The 15,449-nt window shown below is 32.8% G+C and overlaps 2 protein-coding genes across 3 annotated transcripts; one reads left to right on the top strand and one right to left on the bottom strand.

The window, feature by feature from the left end:
* Window positions 1–108: 108 nt before the first annotated feature.
* Window positions 109–6,911, bottom strand: LOC128186788 (zinc finger SWIM domain-containing protein 7-like). Of its 2 annotated transcripts, none has more exons than XM_052856681.1 (7): window positions 6,787–6,911; window positions 6,494–6,595; window positions 5,695–5,716; window positions 5,098–5,200; window positions 4,543–4,621; window positions 3,474–3,499; window positions 109–3,360 (listed from the first exon to the last, which is right to left on the bottom strand). In XM_052856681.1, the coding sequence occupies exons 2-7, from the start codon at window positions 6,576–6,578 to the stop codon at window positions 3,256–3,258; spliced, it is 420 nt and encodes a 139-aa protein (XP_052712641.1). In that variant the 5' UTR covers window positions 6,579–6,595; window positions 6,787–6,911; the 3' UTR covers window positions 109–3,255. The 2 variants fall into 2 exon arrangements, with proteins under 2 accessions (XP_052712641.1, XP_052712642.1); XM_052856682.1 differs by lacking the exon at window positions 6,787–6,911 and adding an exon at window positions 6,693–6,781.
* On the top strand, window positions 6,815–14,571 carry LOC128186789 (beta-ureidopropionase-like). The gene is made up of 15 exons (XM_052856683.1): window positions 6,815–6,948; window positions 7,384–7,555; window positions 8,422–8,509; window positions 8,809–8,903; window positions 9,657–9,741; window positions 10,252–10,328; window positions 10,476–10,530; window positions 10,659–10,773; window positions 11,116–11,197; window positions 11,600–11,642; window positions 12,092–12,118; window positions 12,420–12,460; window positions 12,935–13,021; window positions 13,438–13,552; window positions 13,864–14,571. Exons 1-14 carry the CDS (start codon window positions 6,848–6,850, stop codon window positions 13,522–13,524), a joined length of 1,155 nt encoding a protein of 384 aa, XP_052712643.1. The 5' UTR covers window positions 6,815–6,847; the 3' UTR covers window positions 13,525–13,552; window positions 13,864–14,571.
* Window positions 14,572–15,449: the final 878 nt, after the last annotated feature.

Here is a 15,449-nt window from a genome sequence, read left to right as displayed (position 1 = left end):
ACAATGTGTGCTACATTTTGTACTTGAATTTGTGAAGAATACGTCTATTGCAGAGCCTTTATGTTAAAAGTGTGCTTGTGCAAGAGGGTTTATTTTATTTTATTTGAAAAAAAAAGCTTCTTTGTAGTGTTATCGTGCATATCTGCAATATTTATGTTAATAGGAAGGAAAATATTGGAATAATGAAGCCTATGAAAGTCATGCTATGTCATCTTACAGCTACTCTCTGTAGTTCCCCCAAAGACTTGATGTTTAAAAGCTTAAAGGAAAAAAAATTGTCTCTTGTAATGTCAATCAAATTATTACTCCAAAGAGATGAAAATCGCATATCCTTGCCATGTACAAGAAAATGTAATGTTATGGAGAATCTTACCAATGTGAATGTTTTCATGAGGTTATGAACTGACATGGTTTTTCTTGGTGTTAGTCCTTGTGTTGTACATGTGTATAAGCAAATGCAATGTGGTGCGTGAAGGATTTATATTCTTGATAGTCCAAAATAAGAGTGGGAAAGTAATCTGTAAATGGATTGTATGGATTTTACATTTTAAAAGAGAGGTTGTACCTGTACATGATACTTTAATGAAATGGAAAATCAATGAATATAACTTGGAAATTCAAAACTACAAATGTCAGAAAATAAACATTTCATAAAGTACTTGGAAAATTTTGTTGCAGAAAGGGTATTCTTTTTGTCATCATATGCAAGTCTGAATTTGCAGAGGTATACAAGCCAGAAAAGGGCTGTTTGTATCTCTTGAAATTAAAATCTCTTAAATTGCAACTTCATATTAAATGCTTATGTATTCATCTATTTAATATTATCCATTTAAAAATGGTGAGAAAGGCTTGCAAGTTGTCTTTTTATTTTTTTAATTCACATATGGTGAATAGCTCTGGATTTTTATGAAGTTTGCTCATTTCTTTGTATACTGTGTACAACTATTTAAGGTTGGCTGTTATTAAGTGTGTTGTTTTCATATTGTAAATAATAGTTTTGGATTGATGGTTTCAGGTGGCAATCAATTACTTAGTGTTATGTATCTTTTAGTCCCAGTATATACATGTATATATAGAGAGGTTTAACAATGTCTACGACAAAATGTACATATGTATTCAGTATTATTTTTTCTTCCTATTTATGAGTATTAGGCCATATGCCAACACTAATCTAGACACTAAAAGGGGAATGCCGTTCACCTCATGTTAATTTTTGAATAAATGAGGACTTTGTTCACCGGTACAGTACTTGTAATGTATGTTGAGTATTTAAAACACAAAAAAAAAAAAAAATTCACAGCATTGAAATCCAGATCAATTTTAAGCTCATTTCTATAGTATGATGTCCTTTAAATTACTTGAAATCTATTGATATGTTAAGGGAAAAATCTGAAACCACCCAAGATAGGTCCTAATCCATTTATCCATTTGTTTTTCTATTTAATATTCCAGGATAATCAGTATTCCCCCCCCCCCCCCCCCCCCCACACACACACACACACAGACAGTGTAGATGAACACATGATTTGTGTTTTCAGTATCCTATATGAATACATTGTGTCTACAACTGCCTGTACATGTAGTATAACACATGTATTAGTTTGCTCCAAGACCACTCATAATAACTTCTCCCATGTTAATTTCATGCTTCTTGATTTTCTGCGGTTCGGGTATAAGTTTTTTTTAAATTTCCTTTTGATTAATGGTATATCTATTTTGTGTTGCTCACTTTTTTTTTGAAAACTAACAAAATATTTATACTCTTTCTCTCAAATTTATAGTGACATTTTATTTCACTAATACTGTGGAATCATTTTAATTCCTGGGGGCCAATGTAGCCAAAAATTTTCCTAGTTTGTAGAGATGTAATTTCGTTGGTAGTGTACCATTGGGATAATTTTAATAAATATTAAGTAAATGATTGTGTATAGGTTCGTGGGGATGTCAGTTCATGGGCAATGGTTACCCACAAAAGCCACAAACATTTGTCCCCCACGAACAATGATGATTCCACAGTAGACAATGTACGTAGAGTGAAAAATATAATTGAAATGGCCAAACACTTTTGGTTGTTTTGCTATTGTAACCAGCATTTTGTGAAGGCAAAAAAAATGTGTACACAAATTTTGTATAGTTATTATATATATATATACATGTGCATTCATTCTTACGCAAATCTCTTGATCTCCCAAGGTTTTACACAAAATGTCACAGCAATTTGTTATTCATGCATTATTATACTTGTTAACTGTTTTATAAAGGATATATAAGAATTTTAGGAGGGATGTATTCATAGATATTACAAAATCATTGGTTAACAATAATTTATGCAACTTCTGACAATTTAAAGTGTTTATAAGAACTTCATCTTTCGGGGCTTATTATTAGGGGAAGGGGGTTATTAAAGAGGAAAATTATAATGATAAAAAAAGAAGAAGAAAAAGTAGATTTTCCAAAATGATTGTCTTCATTTTAGACTGTTATGCAGTGAAATACATGTATTTGTTATAATTCACGATTATAATGGATAATACAATGTGGGGTTTTAAGAAGCCTGTTGTACTTGTGTTGCGCAAGCTTCATTGTAAAGATTGAGTGAGAAAGAGAGAGAGAGAGACACATTTGTTAAGGTGTTGATGAAGCAACTTATGTTTATATGGAGTCTAGTCAGTGGAACATGATGTAATTTGTTTTTGCATAATTTGCTAATAAATAAACTTGTTTTTAAAATAATGTTCTTGCTTATTAATGTCTGATCTGCATAAAAAGAATAGAAAAGTCACTGGCAAATTTGAGTTCATACGTGCATGGATTCTTAGATGTATCAGAACTTAATTGTTGATTCATTGGATTCCCCTTCCTCTTTCATTACAACACACCTAATCTTATATATACAATCATATAAATATACTACTTCATTGTTTCATTCAATGACAAAATTGTTCTAAAAAGGAAATTTATCCTTTCCTTGGGTTACTTTATTTGAAAGATGACTCAAGTGTTTTTTTTTTTTATGGATACCGGTAGTTTATCAGTAAAAAGATTCGATGACAAAACGACTACCAGGTACATGAAACATACTAGACTGCCGTCATATCCTGAGTAATGCCTTCTTTAAGGGATGAAACAACACGTGATTCAACAATGATCTAATTTTTTAGTGGCAAATAGATACTTGAAAGTAAAAAAAAATTGAACAGTTTTATAACAAGTGAAACCAATTTGACGTATTAATGACAGCTGGTAATAATCAGGTTATTCCAGGTTCTTAATGAGATTGGTCATCTCGAGATCTGTCACTTGTTGAGACTTGGACAAATCCATGGCTTCTGCGAGTTTTATGGCAAGCACATGTTTACACTGTGGAAAGAAAAAAATAATGAAAGTAGAGTAATTTAACTGCTTGCATTGCAATTCAGTTTTATGGCTTGACAATAAATATACAGAATCTCAGGCTGACCTCTGGTACTCACCATCAAGTGGTCGTCTTTCAACAAAACTAAAATAGAAATAAGAGTACATGTGTCACTTTTCAATAACTGACAGAATATTTTTATGAATCAGATCGATACTCAAGAATGATTTATTTTGCAGACAAATACATGATATCAATTTTGAGCATATCTTGATACTGGTAATTTACACCATGCCATCTGTTAAGATTATGCCAAACATTTCAGGCTGGTGTCTGCTGAAGTAAATGGACCCAACAAGGACTAAGAAACTTGAAGCAATTTGAGCTGCAATTTTCATGATGAATTTTTTTTCAACAAGAATGTTTTTTTCTACTGAAATGACAAAAATATCATGGTTTTCAAATTTCTTTTCACATAATTTTTGGGAAAAGGGCCATAAAGGAGCATTAATTGGAGCGAAATTGGATAATTGTCGTCCTGTACAAAAATTAATTTGCTATATGTTCCTTAGAAGAGATATTTTTCCTCTGACAAAAATTGATGATTTTTTCCAACCTTATTTACCATAAAAGTTAAAGTTACATGCCGACTTAGCATACTAGCAGGTTTTTACAGCAAAATAAAATTTTAAAAAATAAAGCTCATATTGCTTTAAGAGAGCCCAGACAAAAGAAACCACCTGCAATGTAGCTCTGAATTTGGAGAGGTTACTTGTACTTTGGTACTTGCCAAATGGCAGAGAACTGCTAGAGTAATTAAGATGGTAGAGGGAGCTTGTTGGGGCTTCCTGTTACACGTTAAAAGTAAAATTTATTGGCCCTAGCTGAAGATTATGTACAGCTTTGTCAAATGCAGTCGAAATGCTAGGAGTAAATTCTCTTTGTATCACACATACACGTATACTAGTAACCATTTAAGAACTCTGTGAGGGCCCCAAATCAGAGTAAAGGATGAAGAAATACATCATTACATTTGTCCGGCCTGATTTATTCAATAAGCAATGCATCTTTTAGTAAGCAACACACAAGTACATGTATTTTGGGCAATGATTTTGTAAGGTTTTTTTTTTGTAGAGATGAACTATTATAAAGAGAGAAGCTATAGGGTATAAATCTTTTACAGTCACCTGAGTATCTGTAAGCTGGACAGGAGCAGTAGGAGCCTGATGGTAGACATATGTATGGGGTCCCCGATGTCCCGATCACCTGCAAATATAACACATACTGTTAACAAACTATTATTCGTGACGACTATATTTAGCAATTTAACTAATATGAACTGATTTGCAGCGACAAATTTTTGCGACCAAGCCTTATCCACATCCATTTCTTTATTACAACTATATGGCAAATACTGGTCAGCAGCGGGAAATATTCGCAACAATGAGGCTCTCGTGGTCCTCGCGCACGTATTTCTCGCGCACAAATAATGTTGGTTTACAGTATCATATAGGTAGGAAATAACACATTTTATAGGTACTTGTATGAATTAAAAAGAAAGTAAGAAAGTCTCATCATTATTGTCAATGCTACACAAAATGAATGGCAGAAAACGTACTAGGTAATTCTTATACTATGCATGAAATCTGATTCATAAATTAGAATGACAGAATGCTACCATGCTAAATAAATTCAATGAGGTTGTATTGGTCCATTAATAGTTTTGTACATGTATCTGGTACCTGATAAACTTTCCGTCCACTTGGACAAGAGATGGTTGTCACATTTCTGTTGTCTATAATATCTAGGGCTGGAAGTAAAGGTGCTTGGAAAACAAAATTCAACCTGTCGACAGAATAAAAGCATGCATAAAGAGGAAACTCAGAGCTTCTTCTTTTCTGATTGAGAAATACTTTTTTTATCATGTGATTTTGAATCATATACAATGAACTTTGAAATCATCGTAGAACTGTTTTCACAATAGCTTGGACTTTCGATGGGATGTTACTAATTAGTTTGCTCATCAAAACAAGCTGCCAAAAAATTGACCTCCTTTCTTCTAATCCTCTATGAGAAGCTAATAATTATTCATAGACTATCAAAACCGGAAAGTTAATTGCCAAAATTTACTCTGTTGTGTGAAACTGAAGGTGTTTCAATGAAATATACATCCCTTGACAAAGTCAGACAAGTGTCATTGCATTCAATGTATTGATATATATTAGCTAATGACGGAACAGTTAACCAGGAGTAGACACCACCTTCATTAAATCTGAGTTTGTCACCAACTGTCCAAAGTCCAAGCTCTTGTTAAAACGGTTTTATCTTAAAATACTCACACAGACAACAGTTCATCACTCACTGCAGGAAAAAAAAATCAAATTTTAGAATTTAATAATTATAAAAATACAATTTTAAAACAATATAAATTTATTGTGTAATATAAAAAATTGGGTTATGGTGGTATGGGACATCTGTTGATATTAATGTGGATTAAAGTACCGGGTACATTATAATTGAAATACTTTCACCAGTTTAGAATCAACCAAAAAATAGCTTTTAAAAACATTTGGAGAGGTATAAAAATTGTAAACCCCCCCGCAGGATTTGAACTCATGACTTGCAGATTCGTAGTCAACCCTCTAATCCACTGCGCTAAGCTGTTAGGTGACAATATCGGAAAAGAAACTACTTATATAATTACTCTTCATTTTAATGTTTATTTTGATAAACAAAATGTCACAACATGCATGGAAGTGTCCAATACAACCTTAAAGAGAGTTTATACTTTTGTTATATGTCTCTAACTTTATGTTCACCAACAGTTACCATGATATCTAATTTAACGTTTTGCTTTTCATTCCATATCTTATATAAGACTCTATAATTGTGTAAAATAAAGTATGGGGTAGTATATATACAGTAAAACTCATTTAGTACGAACACGGATATTGCGAATTCACGGATATAGCGAAGTCATCTTGGATCCCCAACTATGTAAATTTAATGAATTTCTCATACGGTTATAACGAATTACGGATATAACGAAGTAATTTCTTAGGTCCCAGTGACTTCGTTATAACCGAGTTTTGCTGTATATTTAAATTACGGCTCCATGTTAATCTAGACTCAACGTACACTTTCCTGTTTTGCTGTAGACTGAATTGACTTCTGTTAGGAGCTGCTCAGCAACTTCAGACACCTTTCTACCTGCTGGATTCATTGATTTACATACAACACCTGTCAAAGGATATTATGAAAATTCAAATGTACTTGAATATAGGTAGTAAATATGAGTAATAAAAAACATTCTTAATAACATATGACAGCCTCCTACCACAAGGCAAGCGATCATGCAAATAAAATGATTTTGTGTCATTGCATGTTGACTGACTGGACTGTCCACTTTCTGTGTCAAGATTTAGAGTTACCTTCTCTTGATATTGTCTACAAGGGCAAGGTCAATCTGCAACTGCAATCTACGGAGGTAAAATGGCTGGGGAGTTTGAAAGCGTTGAGAAGTCATTAGAAAAGCATCTTCCTCCAAAGGAACTTGCTGAAGTGAGAAGAATTCTTTATGGAAAAGAGTTAAAGTAAGACATTCTAAACAATATTTTCAATCTCATGCATGAAAGTCGATAAAAAAAATGCATGTAATGAAAACTTGCATTGAAAAGCCTACTTATCATTTAACCTCACTCGATATCTCTTAGTGTTGAACCAAAATAAATGATTTCTTATCATACATGTAACACAGTATTTGAACGTCAACATGCGGCTTTTAAATCACGTGACAAAGATGGCGTCAAAATGTTGATAAACAATAACACGCTCTAGAGTGGGCGTTTCTTAATAGCATTCTCATAGCATGCGCTCTTTTGTCAGTGAAATAATTTATTCACTAACTTTTACACTTTGAACAATTTAAAAATCTGTTAAGATATTGCAAGTGACTTGTATATTTTAAAATTCATTTTATTCCTCGTGTTGACATTTTAAATCAACCACTGGGGGTGTTACTTTTTCAGGGCATTAGACTTTTCCTCAGAAGTAAAAAATCTAGCTGACAAGAAAAACTTTGAGCTGAAGGGATATGCATTCACAGCTGAGAAGGAGAGTCTGCGTCCTGCCCGCGTCGTACGAGTCGGGCTGATTCAGAACCAGATCATTCTGCCAACCACAGCTCCCGTCCCACAACAAGTACATATAGTTATAACACTTTATATCAAGAATAAGAATTATTGCGCTGTATATAGGGTTATTTTTTGCCACATGTAATTTTCACCGTTCTAAAGTATACACTTGCTAACTGTTTAGCCCCATCTTGTAATTGCTCAGACACAGTTTTGTTTTGAATTATAATTTGAGATATTTGAATTTGTTCAGTCTTAAATTTGCCCTCTGACAACGAGGATGAAAGGGGTGAAAATAAAAGGATATTTCTCTGTGTACAGTAATTAGCACATGTTAAGTAATGCAATACTTAAAGCGGCATGGTCAAGATTTTGGTCAAAAATTATTTTTCCGATTTTAATGTTTACAATGCTTTGATAAGGCAATTTTAATAGGTAACAAAACTTTGAGTGTCATTCATTGAGTTATAAGCAAGTTGTTTATTTATGCTTAAAATGAATAAGAAGAAAGACAAATCAGCTGGAAAAAGATTTTTTCTGTTATATTGAACCAATGTAAACAAAAACAGGACATGAGCCTTGTATACATGACACAGAATTATGAGTCCTGTATCTTGCTTATAACTCTACGACTGACTCTCAAATTTCGTTTAATCATTAGAAATGCATTCCATAAGCATTGTAAATATCAAACACAGAAAATTGAATTTGACCAAAATTGTGACCATGCCTCTTTAAGAAAGAGGAAAAGATTTGATAATTTGACTAGAGTTTGAAAAGGTGAAGTATTTGTTGCAATATTATACATTTCAGTATTCCAATTTTTTTTTTATGAAAGACAGTTTTGAATGAGAATTCTAGACCTAGCTAATATTTTTTTGAGACATTGGTTCATTGATATTTGTGTTTTTTATTTATTTTTTTTCATTTTAGATTGAGTCCCTCCATCAAAGAATCAGTGAGATCATTGAAGTAGCAGCACAGTGTGGTGTCAATGTACTTTGTACTCAGGAAGCCTGGAGTAAGGAGAATTTAGTCACAGACATTTTGAGAGCACTACAGTGTTCTTTTAATACTCTTTGTGATGGTCTGGGAATAATATTATAGTGTTCTGTTGTATATCGGTAATAAAGCAAAGTTTCTTTGAATCAAAATCCTAAAGATTGACTTTGACACATTAATGACTTGTGGTATGAACTACTATATGTATTACCAGTAAATAATATGAACATGTCACAATTTCCCATGGACAAAATTTTACAGTTTATGAAGTCAAGACCATTTGGAATCCAAAATGAAACTTTTCATGTTTCATTACAGCCATGCCATTTGCATTCTGCACGAGAGAGAAACACCCGTGGTGTGAGTTTGCTGAGCCGGCAGAGACAGGGGCCACAACAAAGCTGATGCAGGAGGTACGCTACCCCCACCTATGCCCACCTTTAAAGCTGCTTGGTCCTATTTTATATCAGATTTTATGCACGCTTTTAAACGACGGTTTTGCTAAGTATATGTATAATAATACACATTGCAGTAGTTTTCCCAGTCAATTAAGCCAAATTTCAATTAAGAAAAATACGTACAAAATTTGCTAACAAAACAAACGACATAAAAGGGTACTGCGTTATTTCACCTCATGTTAAATTTCACCCCTGACGACGAGACAGGTATGGTGGTATTACGACTTTGTCATCGCTTTGAATAAAGGTTGAAATGATCAGACAAATTACAAATAAACGTGTACGTTTTGATTGCTAATATTTCTGAAGTTTGCTTTCTTTACAATGGATGCATAGCATGCGAGTGGAATAACCCCAATCATTCGGGGGACGAAACCAAACGGTTTCTTTTTCCAAACATTCCCGTGATGCATTTTGGTTTGTTTTTTCGTTTGCTCAAAAAGAAATTATTTTTATTTACTTTGAATATTTCTTACTTTGAAAGGAGACTGATTCTGCTGGTGTAATTAGGAGAAAGTTCATAACTTTCTAAGATAAATGGTTTGTATGGAAAAAAAATTGATATTTTGATAACAACAAATTCGGAACAAGCAGCTTTAACTGCCTTAAGGAGGTTTCAGTGCTGTCTCAGGTGTTTACTGCTTGGAGTTACAATCATTTTAATTTTGCTCTATAATATATGCTTTGTTTTACATTGTACATTTCCAGTTGGCCAAAAAACACAATATGGTGATTGTTTCCTCTATTCTGGAGCGCGATGATGAGCATGGAGAAATCCTAGCAAACACAACAGGTATCTCAATTCATTCTTAGTGATGATTTTTCCCTTGTCACAGAGATTAAAATTCCATCACATTTTGATCAAAAGTCACTTATACCGGTAATCCTTCTTTAAATTCACTCTAACTTCAAGATCGATGAATTGTGTGAAAAGTTCATTAGTACAACAGTAATCTTGGAAAGTGAGTTAAATCAAGTACCTGTACTATACACTTAAAACCAAATAATACTTCTCAATGGCATATAGTCTACACAAGTTTAATCTCTTTAACACCACTGTACATGTTCAGAAAAGAAGTAGACCATGGTTACAAATAAAAATTTTAACTTATGGAAATTTTCACTTAATTTATAATTACTCCTGATAAAGAATAGGAAAAATAGATGTTCTTCATGGAATTGCACTTAATTTCTTACTTAAATTGCACTTGATTTTACAAACGTGTAGAATTAAATGTTTAAGATGTGTGTTGCCAAATAGAATATGGTACATGTAATTAACTCTACTTACCTGTACTTGTAGTTGTGATCTCTAACACTGGGAAGTACCTGGGCAAATCCAGGAAGAATCACATTCCTCGTGTAGGGGACTTCAATGAGGTGAGTTGGTATTTGGGATTTTTGTGCAAGAGGTGTGTTTATTTTGTACCTCCAAATTTTAAAAAAGAAAATTTTTCAGAATTTATTTCTATAAGTTTATTAAATATGACTTGCATTGTCTTTAAATTTTTTGACAATATTTTTTAGTCTACTTATTACATGGAGGGAAATACTGGCCACAAAGTCTTTCAGACTCAGTTTGGTGAGTATTGAAATCTTCTTCATCAAGCCAAGTTAGATTGGTTACTGTATTAATTGTTGCAATGTTCATAGGCTTGATGACTAGCAAATACATTTGGCATTTAATCTTTTATTAATAATTCATTGTAGGAAAAATTGGCATTAACATCTGCTATGGACGCCATCACCCTCAGAACTGGATGATGTATGGAGTCAATGGGGCAGAGATCGTCTTTAACCCCTCAGCAACAGTTGGGGCCCTCAGGTGATCATACATACTCTCACCTGGTTTTTCTCTCTAATGTTTAATATCATTTAAAGAACAAAAAAGAGGCATATGTATATGGAATCAAATAAGTTTCATTTGCACTTAATTTTTCTTTTCTTTTTTTTTTGCCTATTCACAATTAACAATCTGGTACATGGCAGATTGACTGATTTCTGCAAAAGAGCATTTTCCATTTTTTAAAAAGTGAGAAAATTATGGAAAGACTGCATAGAAAGAAGAAATAACAAAATTAAGGAATGGGGTTCCTGCAATCATAGCAAATTTTCACCCATTTTGATAATTTATTTATGTTTTCTTCCTTCTCTCCTCTTCTTTTAGTGAACCGATGTGGCCTATTGAAGCCCGAAATGCAGCCATTGCAAACAGCTACTTCACTTGTGCTATCAACAGAGTTGGAACGGTAAGATGGTAGATTGCTACTGTAAATGAGAACCAGCATTATTTGTGTGATGCTGAGTTGTTTTATAGTTACTGTATACAGGGAATACATTCACCCCTGTTTTATTTTCGCCCCTTTCGTCCTCATTTTCAGTGGCAAATTAAAATTAAAAATTACCCTGAGCTGTATACAGTAATTGTAATTTTATTACTTTGATGTCAACAAAACATTGCCCTTCATATTATCATTTTAATAGGCAGAAAATTGTATTGTCTAAATCTTGTTTGATTAAGCTACAAAAATTGGTGGTTCAGATATGATATCATTAACATGCTCTATCACTGCTATCTCCAAGCTTGAATAGAATTTTGATGCTACAGTTTAAATACAATATCTTTTTTAAACATTCACAATACATTGTAGGAGATTTTTCCCAACGAGTTCACATCTGCTGATGGTAAACCAGGTCAGTATGTTACACTGAATAACTGTTTAATTATCACACAGTTACTGATATAGATGTACATATTTTAACATTAATAACAAAATTAAACACCATTCAAAACCTATGACAAAGAAGATCTTTATTTTCTGTATTATTTATTTGCCATTCATTATTTGCCCACTTGTGTGTGCCTATGTGTTTTGAATTTCATTCATACACCGTAAATCAAATTAATTTGCAGTTAATTATTGCCATTTAAACTTTTAAACTTCAAAAGCATTCACAAGACATTCAGATGCAAAAAAAATTATAGATCTGCACTTTATGTCATATTGCATTAGAAGTTCTTATATGACGTGTAATGGTTAAAGAAATTCACAGAAATTGTACATGATAATTGTGAAAAACAAACTTATAGTTTCATTTCACTATATGAACAGTGCATAATTCTTGTCTTTCTGTAATTTCAGCTCACAAGGATTTTGGTCATTTCTATGGTAAGTTTACTATTCCAGGATTCCTTGCCTCTTCAAATCTAACCATGGCGAATAATTCATTTACGGGTAATATGGTACTGTTTGATAAATATTTTTGTAATGATATGCCGTCGGACATACTTGCTAGGATAAGAGAATAGATCTTAACTTTATGAGACATCTGACTTTAAAATTAAAGTTAATGTAAAGTTATTGTCTATTTCCACTTGTTTGCACCATATGTTAGGGATGTCAAATTGTACGAGATGCTATGCTTATGAATGTTTTTTGGTGTTCATACGAGCCTTGCCCTGTGTTGTAGGGTCGAGCTATGTGGCAGCACCTGATGGCAGCAGGACTCCTGTAAGTATTTAGTGACTAGACACTACAGTAGACAAGTATGAGTTTACAGGGTGGTTGGTTGGTTGGAAGGTACATGTATTCATTTACCTTCTATTTGAATATCTTGTAGGCAAGGTATCTGTGAATTCCTTGATATGATGATTTTGCATATGGAATCTGAGATGTTGTGCCTTGGTACATAAACCTGGATATATGTCTTGGATTATCATCGAACTGACTCTGTCAGAAATGAAATAAAAAGACACTGATAAATTTCACTGCATGTATGAAGAGCCTGTTCAAAATTCAATTTCTGAAGCAGTCATGTACATGTACCGGGTATATGTATTCCAATATATACATGTAATGAGTTGCACTTAATTAATATAGTCTTTAATTGTGACTTAACGGTAGTGATAGTCAGGTTAAAGATGTTGAGTCAAAAATCCTAGAGAAAGTTTTCATCTTCATGCAGTGCTTAACTTTGTACTACAGGGGCTGTCCAGGACTAGAGATGGACTGATGGTGGCAGAGATGGACCTAAATCTGTGTCGGCAGGTCAAGGACAGATGGGGATTCAGGGTAAGTGGGTCAAGGGCAGGAAATATTTTGTACAGCATATCTATCACCTCTGCACAAGGTGTTGTTCGGATTCCAAGGTGTTTTTTTTTTCCAGAGAAAAAATTTCTTACAGTATTTGATATGATATGCATTTCATTTTGTTTACATTTTGTAATGTTTTTTACGATGATATAATATCATACTTGTACACTGAACTTTGAAAGATGTTGTGCACAGAAACAAGACCCACATGTTTAAAGTTTTGGAGTCAAGTCCCGACAGTAATTCTCAACACATCTCAAAATGTTCATTTTAATGTCAAAATCTTAGGAGATATATTAGAGAAAGTCAACATGACAAACTAATAACAAGTTAATTCATGAAAGATATTGGAAAATATCAAGTAAATTAAAATCATAAATTTTCCTTCTTTATAGATGACTCAGAGACTAGATATGTATGCAGAATCTCTGGCCAAAGCTGTACAACCAGACTATCAGCCAGACATTGTGACAGAGAAGTAACAGAGAAGTGACAGAGAAGTAAAACCAGGTACACACTTCACTTGTTGACACACAGTGTATACAAAGTCATGCTCCATCTTCTTCAGAGTCAATCAAGCTTAAAAATAATTGTCAGATCACCTACATGTTATTTACTTTCATTCTATAACCTTGGATTTGCGTAAGAATTTATCTTTACAAACAAACTTATGTTTTATCCTGTTCTAAGTTAGGATAAGGATTTGTGTCAGATTATAAACATGGACTTATCCATGTAACAGTTCTTATTGTTTACTGTTATTTTACAGCCATCATTTTTTAATTGCATGGAATATTAACATATGTACCTTCTATTTTCAGGTAGAAGATAAGTGCACCAGTGGTTGATGCACATGTACCAGCCTAAAGAAATTTGAATCAAAATACATTTGAAATCATGTATACAAATACCAAAATCTGTAATGATCATATCAAATTTTACAGGCATTTTTGTTTTTTTGTTTTTTAAAAGCCTTCAACAAGGGCAATGGGGTCTATACTAGTCTGATAATTGCCATATTTGACATTTGATTTAATGCTGGACATTTAGTTTGTAATGCATTGAGATCTGAATTTTATTATTTTTCAGCAAAGTTATACCAGTGATTTTGCTATGCTTGTACACACGCACCTGCTGTATACCAATATATTGGTTGGGGGAGTTTGATATATCATTCTACGCATAATGCTTTTTTTTATTATTAAGATTTGTTAATCTCACAAGATTGGATTTAAAAGAAAATGTGTTATTTTTTTCTTTATTAAATTGAGATATAATTACTGAATGTTCACAAATTTAAATTAGAATTATAATGTACAAAGCATACATATACCAATCTATTTTTTTGTTCTGATCAGCTGATTTAAGCCTTAATTCCTCAGGTTACTTGTTTTGATTTATGTGACATCAATTTTATATGTGAGCCGTGAGGGCAGAATGCTTACCTTTTTGTAAAGTGTGTGGAATTGTTATGATATGTCTGAAGTTAAGTATTACTAGCATATTGAATATATATATACATAGAGTTGTGTTATTAGAGTGCGATTTACGTATTTTTCTTTCTGTTACATAATCTATTATCACTTTTTGGAGAGAAAAAATTCTCGTACATACTCAGTATATCATTATAATGTTACTGCATGTTTGGTACTTACATTGCATTTGTACGTATTCATTACGAATGCAATCAATGCTTTGTAATTGAAATTATTATTAAATAAATTTGCAAATGTTTGGGTTCTCTTTTCTTGATAACTTAAGTAGATATTTTCTTGTTGAAGAAATATAGTTTTTAATTTAATCCCCCGTCTCTTTTTTTTTCCAATCGCATCAGAAAGATATGTAATACCGACCCCAGTAAATTTACAGAAAGATGAATAAAAAATTGTTTGCTACATTTTGCATGTATTTATTCTTTGGAATGTGTATCCCCAATAATTACCAATTTGGCTGAAAGTGAAACGATCCCTGGAAGGTAAATGCATTTAAATACGGTAAAGGTAAAGGTATACATCAAATTTTTTCCCAAGGTTTACATCCAATTTTCGTTTACATTTTGCCCCACTACTCGTTTGAAAGGCTTTAAAATATACGAGCGGCATTTGTTACAATTTTCTCATTGAGCAGTTTATTTTAATATATAGTTTAACCTCTTGCATGTCATGCGCGGATCTGGAAAAATTTCCAGGGGTATCCGAGGGATGATTGTGTTTTAGGAGGGGAAGGGGTCCGAAGTTTAATTTTACAATGTAAATCTAATCTGTGTTAATTTTAACCAGATCGGCCTCTAGATCCGCGAATGCATTTAATAGAGAAAAATATATATCACTGCTTTAATTTATTTTCTAAAAACACGTTAAAATTTTTTTTTAAGGATTTTCATTTTAAAAAAAAAACCAAATTGTTG

Source organism: Crassostrea angulata, chromosome 6 (genome assembly GCF_025612915.1).
Source record: "Crassostrea angulata isolate pt1a10 chromosome 6, ASM2561291v2, whole genome shotgun sequence".
In the NCBI taxonomy this organism is placed as follows: domain Eukaryota; kingdom Metazoa; phylum Mollusca; class Bivalvia; order Ostreida; family Ostreidae; genus Magallana; species Magallana angulata.
This window is presented reverse-complemented; position numbering and strand designations above follow the sequence as displayed.